The sequence below is a fragment of the Hemicordylus capensis genome, chromosome 5 (genome assembly GCF_027244095.1).
Source record: "Hemicordylus capensis ecotype Gifberg chromosome 5, rHemCap1.1.pri, whole genome shotgun sequence".
Lineage (NCBI taxonomy): Eukaryota > Metazoa > Chordata > Lepidosauria > Squamata > Cordylidae > Hemicordylus > Hemicordylus capensis.
This window is the reverse complement of record NC_069661.1, coordinates 755,705-766,488: the sequence shown is the minus strand read 5'-3', so window position 1 is coordinate 766,488 and position 10,784 is coordinate 755,705. Positions and strand designations below refer to the sequence as shown.

The following is a 10,784-nucleotide window of genomic DNA, read 5'->3' as shown; positions in this document are numbered from 1 at the left end:
TGGCGGTGCATTAAATCACTCTGCGGGGGGGGGGCGAGGGGGGATGGAGGACCGGCCCCTCCCAGCAGGGATTGCTCCCACCCAGCCAGCCCCAGCTTCCAAAAGGGGTGTGTGTCTGCCACCTGCTGGCAAGCCTGGAAAACTGCACCCTGTAGCCGCCTGGCTAGGAGCAGCTTGTCCCTCTGCCCCCTGGCGCCCCCCCGCCCCCCGGTCTCTTTCCCGCCCCACACAACAGCCAGCCCGCAGGCAGTGGGGAGGGTGGGAGAGAAAGGAGCAGGCAGAGCTCCGGGAAGCAGAGGCAGCTGGGCCTCCTCGCACAACCCGCCACTCCCGAGGATGAAGCCCGGCTGCTCCCCGGAGGGCCTGGTCCTCAGACAGAAGAGCTACGAGAGGCAGCCAGTTTCCATTTTTATTCCAAAAATAAATTCCTATTGAAGCAAAGGGAGGCTTAAATTAAGAATCTGAGGGGGGGGGGCGGCGGCGTTGGGGGGGGGCTCTTGTCCAGTGGAGGGTCTCCTCTCGGCTCTGGCCCCTACCTCCGCTTCTCCTTCACGCTGTAGTGCAGCAGCAGAGGGGCCGGCTGGAAGCAAAGAGAGGCCCGTGAGCAGCTGGGCTCTGCCGGAGGCGGGCGGGTGGGCGGGGAGGAGGCCCCCCCCCGGCAGGCACCCAGCCCCCTTACCTTGCCAAACCAGCGGGAGAGCCAGAGCTGCTTCAGGGTCATGTGATCAGGGAGCACCTCGCCGTTGAACAGGATGTGGACCTGGACAGGAGGGGGAGCCCCCGTGAGCAGCAGCCGGTCGCCCCCGCGCCCCCTCCCCGGCAGAGACAGGCACTCAGCCCCAAGGAGGAAGCTGGCCTCCGCCGAGGGGTCTCCGCCTGGACTGAGCAGCGGCCTCGTGGGGCCAGAAGCCAGACCAGTGGGAAAGCCGCCTGACGAACCAGGAGGCACCCACCGAGTCATCCTGTCAGCCCTTGGCCGGGAGAGGCCTGCCCCCCGCCCAGACACCCCGGAAGGCAGCCACGGCCAGAAAGCCCAGCGCCTCGTGCAGACTGGCCCCCACGCAGCCCTTGGGCCCTGGGCTCCTGGCACGTGGCTGCAGCCGCCCCCACGCCGGGACCACCTGGGACTTCTCGGTTTCCCCGCCTTCGGGATGATCTCGCACCGGACAACAGCAACAACAGAGGCTGCTAGAGGGTGCTGCCCCTCCCGCGGAAGGGGGGGGAGTGTGGGGCCAGCACTAGGTCCTGCTCTGGGGAGACTCCTCCAGTGGGGCCCCTGCTTTGTGCTCAGCCCCCCCCCCCATTTACACTGAATCACTAGACTGCGGAGGGAGGAGAGCTGGTCTGGCGGCAGTCAGCAGGATTGGTCCCTTTGCTAAGCTGGGCCCACCTTGGTCCACATGTGGATGGGAGGCTACAGGAGGGTGCTGCAAGACGGTCCCCTGAGGAACTGCGGCTGGAGCTCAGGGCTCGGCATGGCCCCGGCGCCATCCTTGGCAGCGACATCTCCAGGCAGGGCTGGGAAAGACTCTGGCCTGCAGCCCTGGAGAGCTGCTGCCAGTCAGTGTAGACAGTCCTGAGCTAGAGGGACCAAGGGTCAGACTCGGTAGGAGGCAGCTCCCCACACTGCGCTGCCGGCTGGCCCGACTGTGCTGAAAGGAGCAGCCTCTGGCGGGAACTCCGCCCCGCTCCGGACTTCCTGGGCAGTCAAGCCTCTGGGGGCGGCTTCCACGAGGGGCTCTTGGGACTCCCTGCCCCAGTGGAGCCCCTTGTGGCGGTGGCAGCGTCCTTCTGGGAGAGGCTTGTGCCACAGGCCAGCCCAGGACCGGGCTGGCTGGCTGCCGGGGACCCCAGTGCTCCCCACGGTGGGCGGGGGGGGGCCTCGGCATCTCGCTGCCCCCGCTTTGGCATCAGCTTCAGGAGGAGCCCGGGACCTTCCTTCCCCAGCCATGGGGAGTCCCCGCTTTGGGCACTGCACACGGAGCGGCAGAAGCAGACAGGGACCCCCCCCACCCCCTCCTTGCCCTGCCATCTCTCCCTGCGTGAGCCGAGGCGGCCCCACACGGCCACTTGCTGGTGCTCCGGCTTCTCCTTTCAAAGGCGGCCTGGCCCCTGGGAGGGCTGCTCCCCTGCATCTGCCTGAGCCGGGGCTGCGGCCCTTGGCTGTGCAGACGCTCCGCTAGGGATGTGCCTGGAGCAGTTCGGCGATCCTTTTCCGGACCGGGTCGGAGGAAAGTGGGGTTTGAGCTTTAAGGGGCCGGGAGGATTAGGCTTAAATCCAAAGTGTTGGCCGGGGGGGGGGGCGGTGGTTGGGGAAGAAGAGCACCCTCACCCGTCCCCTTAAAGTCAACCCCCCCCCGCCACCAAAGCATCGGCCGGACGGTTTGTGCACGTCCCCCGTGGCCACCCTCTTCTCAGCCCTGCCAGCTTGGAATCCCCACCCAAGGCTGCCAGCAGGGGGAGGGGGGCTTACTCACGTGTTGCAGGGCAAGCTCCAACCGGCAGCACAGGACCCGGCGAAGGTGGCGGATCTGGGCCCGGACGGAGCAGCGAATGTATTTGTGCTGGGGAGGAAAAGGAGTGAGCGGGGGGGGGCATGGGGACAGGCCGAGCAGCCCCCCCCCCCCGCAGCTCTCCTCCCCTCAGGAACCAAGCCAAGCCCAACCCACTGCCAAGCGGGGGGCGGGGGAGAGGAAGGGCAGCCCAGCCCAGCCCTCAGAATCCAGCCCAGAGGCTCTCCCCCCACCCCAGAGGAAGCCCCGGGCGCAGGGCCGAGTTGGCAGGCGGGGGGGCGGGGGAGGGCCGAGAGGGCGGGGGAGGTCAGGGCAGGCGTCTGACGGGCCCTTCACCCCCCCCCCCGATCCCCACATTGCCTGGCTGGACTCCCCCCCCCCCCCGCAACCTTCGCCAGCCCCGTTTACCTGCAAGATGTGCTTGTTCTTCTCTTTCCCGGAGCTGCAGTGAGAGTGAGAGCGACTGAGAGAAGAGGGGCAGGGCGGGCAGGCGCAGAGCCTGACCGCCAGTGGCCTGTGCCTGGCCCCGCTCACCCCACCCCAGGTGTCGGGCGCCAGACGCGCGCCGGGGGGGGGGGGGGCGTGCCGGGGCCTTGAGCCGTGGCCCCTGATTGGCGGAGGCCCAGGTTCTTTGAACCCGTTGGCTCTGTGGTGCCTCCGCCCCGGAGGGGAGGGGAGGGGAGGGGAGGCGGAGTGTCCTCCAGGCCTGGAGGGTGTCCCAAGGGCTGGGAAAGGCCACGCAGAGAACACCCCCCAGCCCCACCCCGCAAGTGCAGCACGACTCCCCCCCCCCGAAGAGCAAGCTGGGTGAAGGGAGATCCCCACTGGCGGAGGTCCCCATTTCCAAGAGGCCCAGCGCTGCTGCCTGTGGGGAGCGGCTGCTCGACTCAGCCCAGAGCGGCAGCGGCAGCGGCAGCAGCAGCAGCAGCCTCCTTGGATGCTGGCTTCATGCAAGGGAGGGGCCGTGGCTCTGGGGGGGAGCCTCGCTTTGCCCGCAGAACAAGGCTGAGTCCCTGGCAGCACGTCTAGCTGGGAAACAGCCTGCCCTGCCCGAGATCCTGGAGAGATGCTGCCAGTCAGGGCCGACAAAACGCAAGGAGCTGGACCAAGGGCCTGACTCAGTGGGAGGCAGCTACCGGGGCAGAGATTCCCCAGACGCTAAGAAGCACCAGCGATGGCAGGCTGCCCCCCTGCGCCCCACGAAGGCCCTGCGGCTGGAGCAGAGAGAGGAGAGCCCCCTGCAGGCCGCCAGGGGAGCAGCAGAGGCATGTGGCCCGCTGGCGACCGGGCCCCTTCTTTGGCTGGTGGCAGAAGGATCCCCAAGCCCCCCCAACCCCCCCGGCTGCCCACTCTCCCCTCCAGTTTCTTTCAGGGCCAGTGGGCCAGAGGGTGGGCTTGCAGGCCTGGAGGGAACCTCCAGGCACACAAGTGAAAGGCTGAGCAGCAGACCAGCCAGCGAGCCAAGCCGCGGGCCCCCAGCAGCGCCAAAGACTCCCTCTGCCAGAGCCAGGCTCTCCCTGGGAGTCTGCAGGCGGCAAAGCCAAGGAGGGGCACCCGCTCCCCCCCCCGCCCCGCAACCGCAGGGACTGCTTAGAGGTCCCCAGGTGGAAGCCAGGCCGCCCAGCCAAGCCTCCGGCAGCGGGGGGAGGGGGGGGACCCCCACGGTGGGAGGTGCAGGGGGCGTGGCCCAGCGGAGGGTGGGGTGGGGGTCGTGCGGCCGGCGGCCCCGGGAGGCTCTGCCAGACTGACCTCTGCTTCTCCAGATACAGCGAGACGTGCTCATCAAAGCGGTAGTAGTGCGCCCGCGAGTGGTCGAAGGTGGTGTAGGGCAGCCCCACACGGTCAGAGGCAGGATCTGGGGAGAGACAGAGGACCGTCAAAGGGAGACCTCCCTGCCCTCCTGAGCCCCCTCCTGTCCATCCAGGAAGCCGCAGCCCTGCGGCAGGGAGAGGAAGAGAAGACGGGACCTTGGTTGCTGGGCTGGCTGATGCGCTCCAGGCCGCGGGACTGGTAGAACTCCCGGATCCTCTTCTCCTCGCCTGCAGGGCGTTGGTGGGGGGGGGGCAGCAGAGGGAGAGAGAGCGCCGTCAGGGGGCGAGAGCACCAGCACACGAGTGTCTCCGCTGCTCTGCCCCTCGGAGATGACACAGACCCACGGAGGAGGACGGGCCTAGCACTGCCCCTGTGCCAAAGCGTGGAACCTCTGCATTCAGGGGCAGTCTAGCAGACACCGGGGAAAGGGAAAGTCGATCTCAACTCCTGGCAGCTCCAGAGCCCTGTGGTTTCCTTCTGGTAGGGAGGAAGGAGGGGTTGGCCATGGCCTCCTCCCGCACCGTGTGAGATGATGATGATGCCTTTCAGCGGCTTCCCAGAGCTCTGCTGCCCGACAGAGGCGTTCCCCTTTGACTGGGAAACAGACCAGCGGGGATTCGAACCAGCAACCTGTGGCTTGCTAGGCAGGTCCCTTCCCCGCAGAGCCCGGAGGTGGCTGGGAGATGCTGGGCACCCAGAGGAAAGCAGGGCCGCCTGTGCCCCTCCCAAGGGGCCGCTCTGGCTGCCACTCATGGGCCTTGCTCGGAGCACTGCCCTCCCCGGCCCCCAGCTGGGGGCCACCCCTCTGGGCTGCACCTGCCCAGCACACTTACTCTCCTGCAGGCCAGGCACCAGCTTGTAGACGATGTCCTGCATGACCCGGTCGAGCTTGAGGTTGAGCAGGGGCTGCGTCTCGTGGATCTTGGTGCTGCACATCGGGCAGTACTTGCTGGTCTGGAGGTACTTCACGATGCAGCTCTTGCAAACTGCGGGGAGGCAGGAGCCCGGGCTGAGCGCCCCCCCCGGCAGGGGCTGGGCAGGGGCCGCTCTCGGGCCCCACGGCTCGGGAGCCAGCACTGAGCAGCAGGCCGAGAAGCTGCTCCTGGGGCAGCCGATCCCAGCCCTGGCCACACCGCGGGGGGCGGGGCTCCTCCCAGGCAATCCTCCCAGGCCTGGGATGTCCCCTGCTCTGCCCGTGGAAGAGCCCGGCCTCACCTCCCGCAGAGCTGCTGCCTGCCAGGGCAGACAGTCCCCCCCGTGCTGCTGCCCGGCAGGACCAGCCCTCCCTCCCCGCTGTGCCTCTCGCCAGGGCTGAGCCGCTGAGCCGTGCGGACACGCGTCTGCCTGCAGAGGGATCTGGCCCACCACTGGCCCCCAGCCCGTGGCCAAGCCCGCGGCCGCCCTGGCCCCACTCACAGGTGTGCAGGCATTCCGTGATGGTGGTGGCATCGATGAAGTAGCCCGCGCAGAGGAAGCAGACAATGTGCTCGTTCAGCTCCTTCATCTTCACTTTCACTTCCTCCTGCGGGCGGAGACGGACAGACTCACTCGCTCACCCCAGTGCCCCCCCCCCCGGAGCTCGCGCTCTGCTCTCCGGCCTCCTGCCCTGCAGCACCAGCCTTCTTGCTCTCAGCCCTGCGCCCCCCGCGGAGCCTGCCCCATGCCCAGCCAGTGATCTCCCCCCTCCCACCCCTCGTGGGGCTGCCTCTTGTGCCGCAGCTTCAATTCTTGCCCTTCAGCTCACCTGAAGCAGGGCCCATCCGGCCAGCCGTTCCCCTCCCCAGAGAGCAGCCATGGGGTGTGGGGGGGGGGTGAGAGACTGGCTTGTGCCCTCTGGAGCCCTGAGCTGCCATGCCTCTCCCATGAAGCCCAAGGACACCTGGCCCTTGGCTAAGTGGTTCTCTTTCTGCTCAGGAAACCGGGCGAGGTGCCCCACCCCACCCCATGACCCCTTCACTGGGGCTGCAGGCAATCCATGGGCACCCGGAGAAGAAGCCAAGCACAAGGATTCCCAGCAGGCAGCCCTTTCCAGCTCCTGGAGATGCTCCTCCCAGGGTTGCCAACACCCCACTGCCCGAACAAGAGACACGACGCAAGGACTGTGCAGGAGGAACTGGCAGCCGGAGGGCTGGGCATGTTTCCACCACTTTCAACTTAAACTCTCTGATGGAAGAGAGCTGACTTGTGGTCTCAAGCATGACTTGTCCCCTTAGCTAAGCAGGGTCCACCCTGGTTGCATTTGAATGGGAGACTAGAAGTGTGAGCACTGGAAGAGATTCCCCTCAGAGGATGCGGCTGCTCTAGGAAGAGCAGAAGGTTCCAAGTCCCCTCCCTGGCAGCATCTCCAAGATCGGGCTGAGAGAGATTCCTGCCTGCAACCTTGGAGAAGCCGCTGCCAGTCTGGGTAGACAATACTGAGCTAGATGGACCAAGGGTCTGAATCAGTATATGGCAGCTTCCTACGTTCCTATGAACTAGGTATAGGTTCCAACTTTGATGGCTTCTCCTCTGCTTCTTGATTTAACTAGTGAGCCAAACTGGGCATGATGTAATTTCGTTTTCTAGAAAGAGAAGGGCTGTTAGCCAGGAAGAGTCACGTTTCACACATGAGCACTATCTAGTAGTCACTGCTTGCAGGATTTTCATGATCCCGATTCCTGGATTATGCGGTTAGTCATTCGCTGATGGTGTTAATGTTTCTGTTAATGTCCTCACTATGGGACTGTTGGGTGGCCAAATCACATTTTTTCCACAAACTCTAGAACCCCTGATCCAGCTCAAATCTGAGCCGGGTCCTTCATCTGGGGTGACAATACCAAACATGCCCTGTTCGGTTTGAGTCCAGTTCGGACCTAAACCAAGGCAAGCTGATTTTGCGCACACAGCTACCAGGGTTCCCTCCACAAGGGATTCCCAGATGTTGTTGGCTACAACTCCCATAACCTCCAAGCAAAAGTCATTGCAGCTGGGGATTCTGGGAGTTGTAGTCAACAACATCTGAGAACCCCTGTTAGAGGGAACACTGACCCCTACCCTGCAACTGGGATTTAGAGGCATCTTGCCTCTGAGGCTGGACGTGGCTTATAGCCCTCAGATTAGTAGCCATTGTTTAGATATCCATGAATTTATCTAAACCCCTCTTAAAGCCATCCAGCCTGTTGGCCGTCATATCTTGTGGCAGGGAATTCCATAGGTTGATTGTATGTTGTGTGAAAAATTTCTTGGCAAACAGTTTAGTGGGATGACCCCTGGTTCTAGTGTTATGCGAGAGGGAGAAAATCTATCAACTTTCTCTGCACCATGCATGATTTTATAGACCTCCTGTCAGTCGTCTTTTTTCTAAACTAAAAAGCCCCAGGTGTTGTAGTCTTGCCACATGAGAAAGGTGCTCTAGGCCCCTGATCATCTTGGTTGCCCTCTTCTGCACCTTTTCCAGTTCTACAATGTCCTTTTTTAGATGTAGTGACCAGAATTGTATGCCGTATTCCAGGTGTGGCCACACCATAGTTTTGTATAAGGGCATTATAATATTAGCTGTTTTATTTTCAGTCCCCTTCCTAGTGATCCCAAGCATGGAACTGGCCTTTTTCACAGCTGCCGCACATTGAGTCCACACTTTCAAGGAGCTGTCCACCAGGACCTAAAGATCCTTCTCCTGGTCCGTCACTGACAGCTCAGATCCCGTCAGTGTATTTGTGAAGCTGGGGTTGTTTGCCCCAATATGCATCACTTTACATGGGCTAACACTGAACTGCATTTGCCATTTTGTCACCCACTCCCCCAGTTTAGAGAGATCTTTTTGGAGCTCCTCACCCTAAACAGTTTGGTGTCATCTGCCAATTTGGCCACTTTGCTGGTCACCCCAACTTCTAGATCGTTTATGAACAAGTTAAAAGAGCACTGGTCCCAGTACCGATCCCTGGGGGACCCCACTTCCTACCTAACTCCATTGGGAAAACTGTCCATTTATTCCTACTCTCTGCTTTGCAGCCTTCAACCAGTTACTGATCCTCACATGAACCCTTTCCCTTATCCCAGGACAGCCAGGTTTACAAGAAGAGCATTTGGTGGGGAACTTTGTCAAAAGCCAGCGTGGTGTAGCGGTTAGAGTGCTGGACTAGGACCGGGGAGATCTGAGTTCAAATCCCCCTTCAGCCATGAGATGTGCTGGGTGACTCTGGGCCAGTCACTTCTCTCTCAGCCTCTAACCTACTTCACAGGGTTGTTGTGAAAGAGAAACTCAAGTATGGAGTACACCGCTCTGGGCTCCTTGGAGGAAGAGCGGGATGTAACATGCTTAAAAAAAAACTTTTGGGAAGTCCAGGTATCCTGCGTCCACCGGTTCCCCTCGGTCCACGCGCCTGCCGACACTCTCAAAGGACGCCGGAGGGCGGGTGAGGCCAGCAGGGGGGCCCTTTGCGGAGGCAGCCAGGTTCTTCGGGGCAGCTGGAAGTCAGGGCGAAGGGCCCCGCCCCGAGGGGGCTGCTATGAGGGGCGCGGGGCGCCTGCCCAGCGGGGCTGTCGCGCTTTCCTTCCTGGGTGGCCTCGGCGCGGGGGGCAGAGGGCCAGCCGGCAAGGGGGGCACAGCCTCCCGGGCCTGGAGAGAGGCCCCCCCCCCACACGGCCAGGCAGCCAAGGCGGAGTGCGCGCCCGCCCCTCCCCTCGCCTCCCCCGAGTGCGCATGCGCCCCGCTCCCCGCCGAGCCGCGGCCGCCTTTCCACTCGGCCGAGCAGGTCAAGCCCTCCGGAGGGCTCACCTCGTTGCGGAGCGGGTCCATCTTGTACACGGCCTGGAGCTGGTTCCGGAGCCGCATCGCGATCGCCATCGGGCCCCCCTGAGGAGGAGACGCCATCTTGGAGTCGCCTCACCCACTTCCGGGTTGGGGCGGGACTTGTCGCCACAGCAACTACAGCTCCCGCCATGCCCCGGGGCTGCCCGTCCCGCGGGATTGGGCGGCTGCGTGCCGGGGAGGGCGCCGTGCCCGCTGGGAGTTGTAGTCCGCGCTGGGCCTGCGCAGGCTCGTGCTGTCGCCCTCCTCCCATCGCCCTCGCGGCATGCATCAGGAGGCGGCGGCGGCTTCAACTTCTCCTCGGGTTCCGCCGCCAACGCCGCATGTGCCCTAACGAGCCAGGGACGCCCGCAGGTCGGCCATTCGTCAGGCAGAGCTGTGTAGAAGGGCCAGCTTGCAGGCAGCGCGGCGAGAGAGCAGCAAGCCCCCTGCTGCGCCCCCGGAGGAGTCCAGAGGGCGGGGCGGCCGCTCCTCTCTTCCCTGCAGACAGCAAAGCGGCGGGGGGGGGGCGGCCCTCCGTCCGGGGCTGTCCTTCGGCATGGCAAGCCCCGGGCGCGCTCCTTGGACCCCCCTTAGAACTAACTGGGAGGGGTCCGCAGGGGCTGATTGCCCCACCCCGCCAGGACTCTCTAAGGCCAGCCCTGCAGGGCTTCCATCCTGGGTGCTGCAGCAGCAGCAGCAGCAGCAGGGGGTCCTCTTGCTGCGGGCTTCTGGTGGGTTGCGCTGCATCCGCTTGTTTGAGGCAAGCAGAGGCTGATGCCGCCTCGGGGCTGCGGGAAAGGGGGAGGAGGAGGTGCGCCTGGTCCGCAGGGTGTCAGCTCTGTCCCATTTGACTCACGAGTATACCCCTTAGTTCTGGCCACACCGGAGCTGCAGGCTGCTCGCTGGCGGGACACGCCTCCTGGCAACTGGCAAGCGCCCTGCCTCTGCTGCCGGCCGGGGCTGGAGGCGCCTGCAGCTGCTGCCTCGGCCCAGCAGTAGCAGTAGCAGCAGCTCTTTGAAGAATAGCGAGGCGGGCGCGGCCTGGAGAGCGGAGGAAGAGTTTTCTCCTTTGGGAGAAGAAGCGGGGGGGGGCTCCTGACTGGACGGGCTTTCTCGAGCTTAGTTCCTGCACACGATGGGCAAGCAAGGGGCAGGATGGTCTGGCAGGCAGCAGGCAGGGAACCAACCGTGGAAGGAGCCGCAAGCCCTGGAACATCTGGGAACCCATGAGTCAAAAACCTGGCCCCACATCCCAGGGGCAGGGAACAGCTCACAGGCGGGGCATCAGAAGCATCTTACCCCAGCCTGGACTCCGTTGGAGGCACTAGGGTTTTAAGCCCCTACACCGTTTGGGACCTGGGTCCCTGAAGGGTCACCTTGCCCTGTGGCCCCCCCCCCCCGATCATTATCGGAGCTCCCCTGCCGTGCCTGCTCTTGCCACTGGACTGGAGACACCCACAGCAGCCAGTGGGGGCTTCTGTTTTCTCCACCCCTCACCTATAGGCATGACCACTCTACCCAAGTTTGTTTTGCAACAGAACTTGAAAGGCTGTTGTGGTAGACCCGGCCTGGAGCACCAAGGTCTGCTTGGAGGTAGCTGTTAAACTGGTAAATTGTCATGGAGCTCATCCGTGTCTGGTGGTACCCCAGAGGGGTGATCCTCCACACGCGGTGGAAAGCGGTGGGAT

The 10,784-nt window shown here is 63.8% G+C and overlaps 1 protein-coding gene across 1 annotated transcript; it reads right to left on the bottom strand.

Moving 5' to 3' along the window:
• Window positions 1–395: 395 nt before the first annotated feature.
• PCGF1 (polycomb group ring finger 1) lies at window positions 396–9,234 on the bottom strand. The gene is made up of 9 exons (XM_053254604.1): window positions 9,082–9,234; window positions 5,742–5,847; window positions 5,159–5,311; window positions 4,481–4,552; window positions 4,263–4,368; window positions 2,922–2,955; window positions 2,478–2,564; window positions 680–760; window positions 396–580 (listed from the first exon to the last, which is right to left on the bottom strand). Exons 1-9 carry the CDS (start codon window positions 9,175–9,177, stop codon window positions 533–535), a joined length of 783 nt encoding a protein of 260 aa, XP_053110579.1. The 5' UTR covers window positions 9,178–9,234; the 3' UTR covers window positions 396–532.
• Between the last annotated feature and the right edge of the window lie 1,550 nt (window positions 9,235–10,784).